Raw genomic sequence first — 15,407 nt, 5'->3', positions numbered from 1 at the left:
CAGCTGGTGCAACAAGAAAATCGGCGTAATCGAGTGTGACTATTAAAAAATAAATCAATACGACAGGGTAACGTTTGCTTGGCATTTCCGGTTATTTCTCCACTGGTTAACATGGGTTAACAATACCGTGTAACTGTCACGTTTGAAGGGACGAAATCGTGACATCTTCACTTCTCCCAGCATGGTAAATCGTCACATGTTCACGTCTTGCCGTGATACCGGGTTGTTCATATCACAGCCTATCATATATTTCCTTATCTGAGTCAGCTTCTTGAGCCGTATCTGGCCGTGCAACACTTACAGTGTCACTCACTGTATGCAGAAGTATTATTTTAAGCAACACATTAAGTTGACGAAACACTCGAGTCAAATGTAATTCAAATCAGATCGTGTTTTAGACGGGGCATATCACAAACCTGTTAATGTACGTATTCAAACATCAAATGTAGCCTAATTAAAGTCAGATCGTGTCTTACACGGGGCAGTGATATCACAAACCTGTTAATATTCAAACACTTGTTCATTTACCAGCTGTATTCACCGTGCAGGTGCAGCTATGTGGCTTTTATCCTGGATAAAGTGTTTAAGTCATGGATGTTTAAAGTTTAACTTCATATGTCTAATATTATAGTTGACTTTTCATTCAGGAAGTATGACGTGCTGCACTGTCAGTACGCTTGTCCATGTTTGTGATTGGTCGAATGCTCCAAATACCACCCCTTTCATGTGAACACGCACCTAACTAGATAGGACACGGCTGGCTTGAGCAATCCACTTGATAACCCGCGTCGTAGTACAGTTTAGCGAGAGCGCGTATTTTTTGGATTAGGTTGAAGCAGCTTCGTAGTACAGGCCTCTGATGGTGTCGTCCTAATCCGTGTATCTACAGTCCATTTGTTTTTCTTTATTACACAAGTAAGCGGAAGAGCGTCTGAGAGGCCTTTTAGTTTTTTTACCTAACTAAATGGTCTAATGGTGATTGGAGCGAGGGGCGGGGCGAAACTCGCGGAAGTGATTTAAAAACAAAAGCCCTCATTTGTTTGGAACGGTGATATTATAAACAAGGGGAAACAAGGTGAATTTAGCAATCACAACGAAAACGGCCAAGACACATATTGAGCCCAGAAAATGAATGTTATTAATAATAATAATAATAATAATAATAATGCATTTTATTTATATAGCGCTTTTCACAACTCAAATACGCTTTACAATATGAGGGAGGGTAGACAAACAAGGACAGGCAAACAAGTAAGTATAGTAAAATAAATAAAAAGGCAGTCAAGAGGAAATTGATCGAGAGGAGGGGGGCTTATGGGTAGGCAGAGTTGAAAAGATGTGTTTTGAGGCGGGACTGAAAGACTGTGAGGGACTCAGAGTCACGGAGATCTTGGGGGAGGGAATTCCAGAGCCTAGGAGCTGCCACTGAGAAGGCTCTGTCCCCAAAGCTGCAGAGTGTGGATGTGGGAATGGATAGGAGTCCGGCTGCGGTGGATCTGAGGGACCGTGGGGGTTGATAAGGAGTGAGAAGGTTTGTGAGATAAGGGGGGGCCAAATGGTGGAGTGCTTTGTAGGTGAGGACCATAATTTTGTAATTGATGCGATGGGGGACAGGAAGCCAGTGGAGCTCTTTGAGGACTGGGCTGATGTGATGCCATGATTTGGTATGTGTGAGGAGACGTGCAGCTGCATTTTGAACCCGTTGGAGTCTGTTGAGGGATGTAGTACTGATGCCGTAAAGAAGTGAGTTGCAGTAGTCAAAGCGGGAGGAAATGAAGGCATGGATTAGTCGTTCGGCTGCGGGGCGGGTGAGAGACGGTAGGATTTTTGCAATATTGCGGAGGTGGAAAAATGAGGTTTTGGCGGATGTGAGGTTCGAGGGAGAGGGTGGGGTCAAAGATTACGCCAAGGTTGCGTGCCTGATTGGAGGGGGAAACAATGGTGCCATCGATGGTGAGTGTTATGTTAGTGACCTTGCTGAGGGTGGATTTGGAGCCAATTAGGAGGAGTTCTGTTTTGTTGCTGTTCAGTTTGAGGAGGTTATGTTGCATCTAAGTTTTAATAGCTGTCAGACAGGAATCGATGTGGGTAAGGGGTGGGTTATGGAGGGATTTGGTGCTGAGGTAGATCTGAGTGTCATCAGCATAGCAGTGGAAGTCCAGGTTGAAGTGGCTGAGTGTGGCGGAGTATTAAGGGCTGTAAACATAATAGGCCCATGTCTACAATGGACAACATTGTTAGGAGAGTTAAACTATGCAGCGATTCTGCACTGCGGTCAAATCAGCCGTCTCTTGAGTTTATTTTTTCAAATCAACTGCTCTTCACTTTTTTTGCCTGCTATATTCAATGAGTGATACACATATTTTTTACCACAACTTCTTAATAAAACTGACACTGTTGGACTCGGTAATCATTTGACTGCTACCAGAAATAAAATGAAGTACTTTTACTGTGTACTTTGTGAGTAATCCTCTGTCAAAGTCCACTCCATAGTACATAATGCATGTTTTCTGTTGTCTTTGATGAGTGATTTTACCATTAGTTCTTAATGAAATTGATACTTTTTGAATTTGTATTAGTTAGCCTACTACTAATAATACATTTGTGGGGGAAACTTCTGAGCTTTGATGGCAAACACTGACGGTTTATTTGGAGCTTCGACATATCACGGGCCACGAGTTGACAACACGGTTGAGATGCCACAATCAATTCTGAAGAACTCTACCCCAGACCCGTGTATTTAGCTAATTCAGAGAGAATAATCAACATTGTGCATAACAAGATAGAATCATAACACCTCTATCAGCTGATGCCAACAGGCAGGAACAGGGAGACAAAACACTGAGAGCACAGCAGCCAAGGTTACAGGTGCGTGTGCTCAGTCAGGACAGTATGAACTGATAAACTGGGTCAAAGTTATGGGCCTTGGAAAATATTTCCCCAACAGTTCCTCTCTTTTGATCAATTTTGATAACCTAAAAACCTGAGTCTAATAATATTTTGTTCAGTACTTAAATCAATCGGAATCTTCAGATTTGAGTGTAGACTTACACAACATCAATAACATCAAAAACAATCACATTAAGAACAACATAATAAGATTGAAACATTCAATCGCAATGATCGAGACAGCCAATCATAATAGAAACATCATCTCTCGTCAGTGTTTGGAGCATCTTTTGTCAAAAGTATAATAACATATACACACATATACAATCACAGATACATAATAGCAAAACCATTTATTAAACTAATAAGTTTGAACATTTAATCATTAGTTAATCTTATTTATCAAACTATAAAATCAAAACCAGCTGGCAGCTTAAAGTATTACTTAAGGCAATCACTAGTCAAAAGCATTTAAAATCAGGATCATAAGGTATAAGAAATTCACACTGGTGATCTAAACAATCTGTAATATGCAAAATTGCAATGTCTTCAATTTAGGATTATATTTACGTTAGCTTCATTAAATATTAAATCAAAGACTATGGCATGATAACATAATTACATTACTTAAACTATCAATCCAATGTCATTTCAAAATCTGAAGGGAAAAGTTAAACAATTCTCAAAATGTTTAACAATCTGAAAAGGAAAAGTTAGGCAAATATTCAAAGACTATTTCAAATGTGTGCTCTAAAATTATATTTATAAATTACTATTATCATTATTATAAGCAAGACAATAAATGGCAAAGACATGTAGAAAATAAATGTATTTAAGATACGTTCATAACAAACGTACAGTAACGTGGGCGAAAATACGTTTCTAGCTAAACGTAACTGAGAATGCAGTTTAGTTCTGTGGGAACGTCATTTTTAGGAGACAGGGTTGCCCAGTTCGAAAAGCATTGCTTTTCGACCAAACTGTATAGAGAGGTGAAGTCCCTCCCTTTCCGGTGGACCTCATGGGACCTTATTTCGGAAAAATGATGTATTGAAGTCAATGGCGAGAGAAAATTGAACTGTAACACAAATTACATATACTGTAATATTACACTGCAACATGTACAAAACAGAGAGGGAAAAACTAAGAGACAGGGTCAGAGAGGCAGGAAGGGAGTGGAGTTTGATGGGGAGGGAACAGAAGGTGAGGGGGTAAGAGCTACCAGGAAGGCCATTCTTAAGTATTTGAGTGAAACAGGATTGATTGGAAGAATTTAAAACAACGTAACCAACACAATGGTATAATTCCACAAGTGGTGATAGGATGATATGGTGATACACACTCTTATACAGTAGGTGGCGGTATACACCTTAACGTCGTTTACAATCCGCCAAAAACCGAGATAAGAAGAAGAAGAAGAAGAAGAAACTGTATCAAGCGTGGATGTATAAGAAGGGTATCGAGGTGGCGTCTCGTCGCTACGTTTCTCTCTCTCTGTGTTCCTGAGAAAGTGTGTGTGAGCTCCAGCACTACTGATCCATCATCTTTGTGTTTGGATAAACCTCTGAATGGACTGTGTGCTCTTTTTTCTGTAGCGTTTACCTCGGACTATAGGAGCTAGCTTAGCATGCTGGCTGGAAACACGTTAGCAACACTAGTCAGATTGAGAGTTTGATGGAGAGAGAAAGGGTGTGTTTAACGGAGTTTGCAGGAAAAAGTGATCTATTAAACATGAGTAAAGTCCAAATGCTGCTGTCGTTGAAGAAGCAGCGACTCACTGCTGCTGCTGAAGATATATTTGCTCTGTTTGAAAAAACGATAGCAGAGTACGATGAGGAGCTGTCTCTTTCCAAAGAGGAGATCAAGAGACTCCAGAAACTACTGGACGCTGTTTTACAGCCTCAGCTTCGGATACACAGAGCAGGTCTGTTCCCTTTACCCTTAATTAACACTTTACACTCTTCAGTAGCACTTTATTATCACATTAATAACACTTTAGACCCTTTATCAGCACTTGCTGCAGGTAGTAGATCCTGAAGTAAAAGTACAAACACCACACTGTGAAAATACTCCATTGCAAGTTAAAGTACTGCATTAATATCTTATTTAAGGAAAAATAATGTAAGTATTATTAGACACCTGTACTTTATTATAATAATTAAAATGTATTACGGAAGAGCCATCGTACCAAAATTAATATATTTATAAAAATACATACATTGAATATGCCATTTAATGTACGGATTTAAATATTACCCATACATGTAATGCACTAGTTAGTTAAATGTGACATACATTGATACTTTAGTTTTAATGTGCTTCTTTATTCACATTTTTCTTTTTAAATGTGTAAAAAGCAAATAAAAACAAACACTTTGGATTAATTCAAATTGTGCGAGAATAATTCATGAAGAAATCAATGAATAAATATGTTCAATAATAAATTAAACACATCTAAAATGTTACTTGATAAAGAATAGGGGAACTAGTACAAAGGTCATTAAGTAATTAAAACATTTATATAAATTAATGTAAAATCTCATCAGTCAATTATTGCCAACATGTATTTATAATATATTCTGTATATGTATGTATATGTGTGTTAGGCTTGGGCGGTATGACGGTATTACGGTATACCAGGGTATTTCGAAATCCCGTCGGTATGATTTTCAATACAGTGACGTCACAGACTGTGCGCCAAATCACAGATGCGTTTCATTCTATTACACTGACACGGAGTTTTGACAGGGACGACATTGTTTGTAATGCACAGCACGCGCCAGCAGAGGGCAGGGGAGGGCAGTCCATCTTTCCCGCTCTCAGAGCTCAGCACAGAGCTGAGCTGAGCAAGATGGCGGCAGCATTTGCCGGCCCCTAACTCGCACAACTCGTAAAAAAGAAAAATGCCTCTGCGCCTGTTTGGGACTATTTTGGGTTTCCTCGTCGCCAGTGACTTCATCCAGCACAACGAGAGACAGAGGCACTTCTTTGGGAATGTTTAAGACGGGGTGAGTGAGTGTTGACATTTTTTAATCCTATGCAACTGGTTGATGGTTTTGTAGTCGAGGTCGGACGGTTTTAAAAACAAAAGCACTTACGTGCTAAACATTCACTCGAGTAATCCAATGAATCAAATGGAAATAAGGTTTTTAACACATGCACGGAATAATATTGCCAAACTAGTTAGTGAATATAGCAAACTTTATTCAATAAGTCAAGTATTTACTCCCGGAAAATGTTTATGTATGAGGATATATTGTTAACTTAGCTCACTATGGAAACAACGTCGGACATCTACAGACGCCTCCTGTATCCGATCTCAAAATGTGCCATTTGCACAATGTGTCATGTATGCAGCCCTTGTTTTGCACTTGCGTGCACGTCGCGGCACTTTGCGAGCGTCTACCGGCTCGGGCTGCATTTTACACCGAACATATAATATACCGTTCGAAAAACATCTATTTGCCGCCGAACGCCACCTCGCTCAAGTCTACCCAAGTCATACCGTCAGTGGCGGCTGGTGGAAAATATTTTTGGTTGGGCTGTTGATATAGTGAGTAAAAAAATTTTTGGGGGAGAAATGACCCCTTAAATTGGGACTGATACCGTCATGTACCTTATACCACGGTATGATGTCAGCAAGGTATGACGGTATGAAAAAAATGATACCGCCCATGCTTAATGTGTGTGTGTATATATATATATATATATATATACACAGAATATATATTTTGAGAGAGATATACACTAGTATTAGACGCAGTCAAAAGTTTGGACACATCTTCTCATTTGAAGATTTTTATTTATTTAAATTGGTTCTACTTTGTAGATTTATACCCCCCCCCCATCTCACCTCCATGTTGCACAGTGGGAACCACTCATGCAGAAACCATCCGCTCACCTTCTCTGCGTCTCACAGAGACACAGAGGTTGGAACCAAAAATCTCTAATTTGGACCCATCAGACCAAAGTACAGATTTCGGTAACACTTTATATTAAGGTACACAAATTAACCATCAACTAGTTGTTAATTAACATGCATATTACTGTATGCAGTCACTTTTGCCTCCACTTGCTGTTCAAATAAATGTTGAAAGAAAAAGTAAATCTGTTTACAGTTCTGTTTCATATGGATGTTGAGATATGTATCCATAGATTTAGTCCCTAATTTTGCTCTCAAAGTGCACCAGAGATGAATTTAACTTCAACATTAAAAATAAATCATGCCCCCGGACCCCCCTAGAGGAGGAGGTCCGCCAGCTGCCCACACCCCCTGTTAAATTGTCTCACCCACATTGAGGATGCTTCCTACGCCCATGTTTTATTCCATGTGTCAAGTCAGGCAAATTCGGTCCAAATGTTATTGCATCAATGATCTGTTAACATTAAAATCACTAAATATATGCTGTAACTATTTTGCTCTAGGCAACTCAAGGCCTCAGGTAATGTGATTACTATATGAATAATGGTCCAAAATAACATCAAATGCATAGGGTTTTTTGTTAAGTAACATACTTTCGTCGCCGGCCGGCCGATGCATGTTGCGCATTAAGTGGACCTGTCTGTCAATTAATCCCCGGGCCACTTTTCCCCCCCAGTTCGCCCCTGTTCTTGCACAATAGGTTTACTGTTCTCTCTATGTGTTGTACTGTCTCAGTGTGAACATAGATTAAACAGCCAGCCAAACTCTTTTGAGAGCCAGGGAATGAGCAGCCATGCTCCTTTGTTGACTTATTTGCAGTCCATTGACATTCAAACAGAGTGAAACTATAAAAAAAGAAGTTACAAGTTTAATGATCTCATACATGCAAGTGTAACATACACAGATTAACAAATAGGACCTCTAAGTGTAAACAAGGTAAATGAAGCTAATGCTAGCTGTGCAATAAGCATGTAGAACTATACTGGCTAGTATGGCTAACAATAGCATGTATGCTAACGCACTGGCTAGTGTAAGGTGACCAGATTTTCAAAATGAAAACCTGGGACATTTTGAGTTTGCGGTCAAAATCTCATTAACATATCCAATTTTCTTCACTGTTAAAGAAAAAAGGGGGACAATTCTGGTTCAATGTAATTCGAACATTTTAACTGTTGGATACAAACAGAAGGACGATAGCTCATATATGAGACTTCAAAGGTCTTTAATTTTGAAACTGTACATCAGATTGTACAGATTATCTCCGAGTGACTAGATGGGGTGTCCTGCCATCACCCTCGAGTGAAATAAGTCTTTGTTAATTTGACAGTCTTTTTATTTATTCTTGTATAAAAACAGAGGGATGATAGCTAGGGATGTAACGATACCAAAAACTCACGGTACGATAATATCGCGATAACAAGTCCACGGTACGGTATTTATCGCGATATTGAATAATAAAGGGAAGGGAAAAAAAATCCGATTTTTTTTTTTCTTCAATAAAACATTTTTTTACTCGGAAAATGTTTTTTTATTAAATAATAAATCTGATTTTTACAGCATTTTTGTAGGATAGCAGTATTTTAAAGTGTCAAAAACAAAGTGACAGTAACAGACTGGAACAAGAAAACCAGTGTTTTTTTACCTACTAGTACTACCAAACAAAGTAAGCTTTGTTTTCTTTATGCCACTGCATCTCACAAATAAACAAGGGCATTTAATAATCAGACCCTGCAATAAAATAAATCAAGTTTCACTTTAGTTTTTCAAGTAACTCAACTCAAACTCACTAGTCACTCACTCAGCATCATCAGACAGGTTTTTAGGAATATGAGAATGTCCACATTTCCAGGTATTTATAAGCTGGGGTGTTTGGGCATTTACAATATCCCCTGCTCTGGAAAAAACTCTGTCGCTTGGTACTGATGTTGCTGGGACACCAGTGGTCGCGTTAACCGAATATTTTATTTAACAATGACGGAAAAATCTGAACGCAGTCTGTCATTTTGACAGATTAGAACAAACTCGGAACAGCGCCAACGTTTCCCCGCAGCCAGGCTCTGGTGTTATGCCGTGTTATGCATGCCCTCCAAAAGGAAATGATATAGTTTCCAAACCGTACTTTGCCGTACAGATCAATACATGTCTGGGAGGTCTTGCTTTACGCTGTGCGCGTCCCGCGAGGTGCATGTACACTCGGCATAACACCGCCCCCCCCCCCCCCCCCCCCGTTGACAGTTCACGAGCATGCTCTATCGTGAACTTTTCAGACCCGACGGGTAATAAGGGATTATGACGGATATTTTACGATCCTGTCTGTCGAAATGACGGACAGCGAAAAAGTCTAATGCCAGGTTTATTGACAGGGCGAGATATAAATATATGGTTGATACTTGTCAATGTCTCTAGGTGTGTAAATGTAGCCCTGTAAATACGATGTCCTTTTGTGTTATCTGTTGTTTTATTTTCATGTTGTAACCTACTTGCTGCCATGTTAGAGAGGTCTCTCTTGAAAAAGAGATCGATGATCTCAATGGGACCACCTGGTTAAATAAAGGTTTTTTTTTTAAAAAGTGTTTAAAAAAAAAAAAAGTGTTTAAAAAAAAAATTCCTAATTTTTTTTTGAAAATCGCGGTAGATTTTGTCAGTCTCACGACGGTATTGGGAAGTTTATTTACCGCGATACCGCGATATTCGGTATATCGTTACATCCCTAATGATAGCTCATATGAGAATTCAAAGGTCTTTTATTTTGAAACTCTATCAGATTGTGCTGATTCTCTCTGTCACCCAGTGGAAATGTCAGATATGTCTTCATAACTGAATCCTTACATTTGACATTCACTCAGTTATAATGTGGTAGTTATACGTAGTTTGTTTTAAATTATTAAGGATCACATTATATTGTACATATTTCTTACTTTAAGATCCAGTATATATGAATATGTTTGGTGTGTTCTTTAGGTATATTTGTTATTGACCGAGTAAACGCTTTTATTTTGAAGGCAGTTTTTACAGGCCTCTACCGTAATGCATAGGATATTCGCGCACGCAATACAACGTGCAGGTTGGCTTGATTGTGTTTTCTGAAGTGGGGGCTGGCTTGACCACAGTCTGTAGTGTTTACCCAGTGTTTCCTGACATGAAACAATTTATTTCACGTTGCTATGTGTTTTTAACGTATATTAAAAAACGGGGACATTTCCAGGGACTGTTTCAACCGGGGACAGGGCAATACAAACGGGGACTGTTCCCGGAAAACGGGGACATCTGGTCATCCTATAGTATGGCTAACAATAGCATGTATGATAACGCTACCGTGTATGCTAACGCTAGCGCGAATGCTAACGCAAATGCTAGCGCGAATGATAACGCATTTTCTCATTCAGTCGGAGATGAAAAACTTGGGTCGCAGGTTCCTCAACAGTGCACTACAAGACTATCAATATGTGTGTATACCTCCACCATTAAACCGTCGTATTCTGCACATTTCTTATACTATCTACATACATCTTATAAGAGTATAATACGTATAATATCAGTTCAAATAAGTGCTTAAACATACAGTAGTTAACATTGCAGGAAAGCAATATATATTAGTACTTTGTCAGGCTTAATATTTATACCCCCAATGCTTTTTTCTTATTGAAAGTAAGACCTTTGTCAGGGTTGGGGAAAAATAGGACCCAAATGCAGATTGAGGAGGGAAGCAGGTTTCAAAATGAAACAAAAGGCGAGCTTTATTTACAAAAGCTGAAAAAACATGAATCCATGAACAGGTACTGTAGCACGAGGTAGCATCCAAACAAAAGGTGACTGTGACCAGCATGAAGGGAAGTGACTAAATACAGGAAGGGGTAATCACGAGACGAGAAACAGCCGGGCAGGGAAGTAAAAACACAAGGGCAACAGATGAACACAATCAGACACACCAGGGAAACTAACGACAGGAAGGAAGACAAGACACAGGGACAACAGAATTGCAAAATAAAACCATGACAAGACAGACCAAACTAAAACCGTGACATAAAACTAAGATCGTGACAACCTTAACCTAAAGTATTCTTTAATGTCTAAATAAAGCCTTATTAGTTTGTCTGTCTGTGTCTCCTATTAATATCTAACAATAAAAATAATACATTTCAATAACATGCTTTAACCACCAGGTTAGTTTTGCACCGTTATGGTGTAAATATACCAATATACTGATTGGATCAAATATAAAAGTCAGCCGAATTAGTATTGATACTGCGATTAGACTTATATTGTGAAGAGAAATTGAAGATTTTGTTTAATTGCTGATATATTTATGATCCACGTCACATATTCAGTTTCGGCGGCAGTTCTTCCTATTTGTCTAGAAGTCTTCTCATCAGGGCTCTATAAATAGCGAACTACGGCAGATATGTAATATTTAATGCAGCCGAACCGTGTATTACAATGCCGTTATGTGATGACTTTCAAAGAGAAAAGCAAGGACACTCGGAATAAAGTATTTTATTTTTAAAAAATGTTTTCGGATTTCAAATCAACAGGAAGTCCGGTTGACTAAAATATCTGTGCGGAACAATACCCCAACCCATAGATCCGTGGGTGAATAATGTCAATCACCACATTACACACATCCCTTTACATTTACATTTTAATTTACATTAAAGTATTTAGTGCAGCCCTCTAAAATGTTTTTAAATATAATTAGGGTTGTAGTTGAAGAGTTTGTAAATTATTGCGTTGCCTGGCACAACGGCACGTCCATTAATTCCACAACCACACACATGTATTAACATCGATTTAATACATTAATGTTGCCTTTGTTTCTGCTAGAAAAAACTGTCAACCAGCTGGGGCAACAAGAAAATTGGCGAAATCGAGTTTGACTATTAAAAAAATAATAATAATTATTTTAATATTGACAATAACAACCGACAGTCCGGGAGCGTTCTCATGGCGTCTATAATCAACGCTATGGGAGGTCTATGAAAGTCTATGGGATGCCCTGCCCGTTGAAAACTGACTCTCATGGGGTACCCTGTCCATAATAGAGTTACGGGGAGGGGCCCTGACCGACCGTCAACATGTGACGGGTTGGGAGTGAGAACGTGTTGGCGCAGCAGGGAGACAGAAAAGACAACAAGGCCAAGCACAGAACGCCTCGTTGGAGAGTTTTCTTTTTCCATTTTTTCCTTACTAATTGGAAGTGGAAAGGGGCTGGGCTACATAAGGTGAATTGAGCCAACACAAATACACAATAGACGGGACTAAGAAAGATAATGTGAAAATATAAAAACAAAGGCATTAATTAGGGCTGCAAAATGTCTCCCATGTTAATGGTGATTCGATTTTTAAATGCTAACACTTAACAGTTTGTTCTGACTGTGTTTCCTGTTTGCTGCAGATGTCCAGCTGACGGTGATGGTTAAAGAAGAGCTTCTCCCTGACCAGCAGGAGTGGAGCACTAGTCTGGACCAGGAGAACCCAGTGCCCCCCCCACACATTAAGCAGGAACAGGAGAAACTCAGGATCAGTCAGGACGGAGAGCAGCTTCAGGAGCTGGAGGAGGCTGATATCACCAAGTCCACTTTCATTCCTGACCCTGTGAAGAGTGAAGATGATAAAGAGAAACCTCAGTCCTCACAGCCTCATCAAATACAAACTGAACACATGGAAACAGAAGCTGATGGAGATGACTGTCGAGGACCAGAACCAGCCAGGAACTCAGATCCAGAGATCAGTTTACAACCAAAGACTGAGAACGACACTGAAGAGTCTTCTGAACCTGACACTGGAGACTCTTCTGAACCTGACACTGAAGACAGTGCTGATTGGAAAGAGACCAGAGAACCTGCATCAGGCTCAAACTCACTGAAAGATAGACATCAATCTGTCAGTGATCCACAACGTAGTGCTGAAAATAAACCATTCAGCTGCTCAGTCTGTAAGAAAGCTTTTTCACAGAGGGTACATTTAAAGTCACACATAAGAATCCACACAGGAGAGAAACCATTTAGCTGCTCAGTTTGTACCAAATCTTTTGCACAGAGTGGATGTTTAAAGAAACACATGAGAATCCACACAGGAGAGAAACCCTTTAGCTGCTCAGTTTGTACCAGATCTTTTGTGCAGAGTGGAAGTTTAAAGAAACACATGAGAGTCCACACAGGAGAGAAACCATTCAGCTGCTCGGTCTGTAAGAAATATTTTGCAATGAAAACAGCTGTAAAACGACACATGATAGTCCACACATTAGAGAAACCACACTGCTCAGTCTGTAAAAAAGTTTTTTCACGGAGTGATCATTTGAAGACACACATGAGAGTCCACACAGGAGAGGAAAAATAGAGCTGCAATGTTTGTGACAAAAGATTTATATGGCATCGTTTTCAAAGACACAAGTGTGTTGGTCGTCAGCTGCTTCTGTAACTCTAAGGGAATACATTTGTCTATTTTGTATCCTGATGACCTAATGCTGTTACATGTAATACGTTACTCCCTAAGCCTGATTTCACCCACCTGCAACCGATTCGCTAATAATCACATATGTTAATTTCTTTGACCCCTTGACTCGACTATTTCTTGTTTAATAATCGTTACATCTCCTCAGGACTAGGGATACCAGCGATTATTCAATTTTTCGAATATTCGTTACAGTTTCCATCATCGAAAATTATTTTTTTTAATTCGATTTTATTTATATATTTTTATATTGTTATTTAAGTTTTTCTTTTTTTTCCTGGCTTAGTTTCAACCAAAATATAGACTAATGCTAATAATAGTAATAGTATTAATAATTGTAAATTGTTTTTTTTACTGTAAACTTGGAGGAAGCCAGCAGCGCAGAGTGCAGACTGCTGCACTCTGCGAATAATCGATTAATATTCGCCAGGGCTGTCCGATTTTCGAATTTGATCATGGTCAGTTTCTGGCATTCCTACTCAGGACCAAGTTCCCGTGTCCTGCCTTTAGCTGCTGATCACCCACTGCTCATTTAAGGTGGACTCACCTTTACAAGGGACCAGCTAGTCTTAATGCAAACATTTTGTAAAGTGATGCTAGACTAAAAATGTGCTGTTGTCTGCTCTCTGCAGGACGGTGTCTGTACTCAAAGATTGTTTATGAAATTAGATCTTCTCTCTGTTTTTGTTGTCTAAACAATGCTAGCAGATGGCATAAATGTTACATCATCCAGTTCAACTGTCATCCACATATTAATGATTCAAAACAGCAATGTGTAAGATAGGACTAGTAATTGACTATTTCAACAGAATATGAAGAGGTTACAGTCTTGAGGCCATGTCCAATATGTTTATGTTTTGTTTGATTAAATCTACTGAAATGAGCATTCAATGACTAAATGATTCTTAAATACTGTCATTACATCATGGGTTTGCATTGCAATATTAGAATGCATAAAACCCAACTTTATTTCTTCCAAGTTGCGGGTGTTCATTGTTTAGAAGTCCGCTGTGTTTCATTTTAATTTGCATTAAAGTATTTCGTGAGGCCTTCTAACATGTTTTTAAATATAACTACGGTTGTAGTTGAAGAGTTTGTAAATTAACATGAACCAAAGCTGTTGCCTGGCAACTCAATCGCACAACGTCACGTCCGTTAATTCCATATCCACACGCATGGATTGCCATCGATTTAATACATTAATGTAGCCTTTGTTTCTGCTAAAAGAGGTGTCGACCAGCTGGTGCAACAAGAAAATCGGCGTAATCGAGTGTGACTATTAAAAAATAAATCAATACGACAGGGTAACGTTTGCTTGGCATTTCCGGTTATTTCTCCACTGGTTAACATGGGTTAACAATACCGTGTAACTGTTACGTTTGAAGGGACGAAATCGTGACATCTTCACGTCTCCCAGCATGGTAAATCGTCACATGTTCACGTCTTGCCGTGATACCGGGTTGTTCATATCACAGCCTATCATATATTTCCTTATCTGAGTCAGCTTCTTGAGCCGTATCTGGCCGTGCAACACTTACAGTGTCACTCACTGTATTGCGAAGTATTATTTTAAGCAACACATTAAGTTGACGAAACACTCGAGTCAAATGTAATTCAAATCAGATCGTGTTTTAGACGGGGCATATCACAAACCTGTTAATGTACGTATTCAAACCCTTTTTCATTTACCAGCTGTATTCACCTTGCAGGTGCAGCTATGTGGCTTTTATCCTGGATAAAGTGTTTAAGTCATGGATGTTTAAAGTTTAACTTCTTCATATGTCTAATATTATAGTTGACTTTTCATTCAGGAAGTATGACGTGCTGCACTGTCAGTACGCTTGTCCATGTTTGTGATTGGTCGAATGCTCCAAATACCACCCCTTTCATGTGAACACGCACCTAACTAGATAGGACACGGCTGGCTTGAGCAATCCACTTGATAACCCGCGTCGTAGTACAGTTTAGCGAGAGCGCGTATTTTTTGGATTAGGTTGAAGCAGCTTCGTAGTACAGGCCTCTGATGATGTCGTCCTAATCCGTGTATCTACAGTCCATTTGTTTTTCTTTATTACACAAGTAAGCGGAAGAGCGTCTGAGAGGCCTTTTAGTTTTTTTACCTAACTAAATGGTCTAATGGTGATTG

The 15,407-nt window shown here is 39.3% G+C and overlaps 2 protein-coding genes across 3 annotated transcripts in view; one reads left to right on the top strand and one right to left on the bottom strand.

Annotated features, from left to right (window-relative positions):
- The window catches only part of LOC307018626 (uncharacterized protein), a 143,176-nt gene that overhangs the window by 25,622 nt on the left and 102,147 nt on the right, over positions 1 to 15,407 (bottom strand). The gene's annotated exons all lie outside the window — the stretch shown is intronic.
- Positions 4,319 to 14,145, top strand: LOC307020935 (uncharacterized protein). The gene is made up of 2 exons (XM_079652636.1): positions 4,319 to 4,813; positions 12,204 to 14,145. The coding sequence occupies exons 1-2, from the start codon at positions 4,564 to 4,566 to the stop codon at positions 13,145 to 13,147; spliced, it is 1,194 nt and encodes a 397-aa protein (XP_079508762.1). The 5' UTR covers positions 4,319 to 4,563; the 3' UTR covers positions 13,148 to 14,145.

Source organism: Notothenia rossii (genome assembly GCF_949606895.1).
Source record: "Notothenia rossii genome assembly, chromosome: 9".
In the NCBI taxonomy this organism is placed as follows: domain Eukaryota; kingdom Metazoa; phylum Chordata; class Actinopteri; order Perciformes; family Nototheniidae; genus Notothenia; species Notothenia rossii.
The sequence above is the reverse complement of the archived record's forward strand: the minus strand, read 5'-3'. Positions and strand labels throughout refer to the sequence as shown.

Coding starts and splice junctions, on each gene's coding strand:
- LOC307020935 (XM_079652636.1), top strand. CDS start 4,564: ATGGAGAGAGAAAGGGTGTGTTTAACGGAGTTTGCAGGAAAAAGTGAT. Junction 4,814..12,203: donor GCTTCGGATACACAGAGCAG/GTCTGTTCCCTT, acceptor TGTTTGCTGCAG/ATGTCCAGCTGACGGTGATG.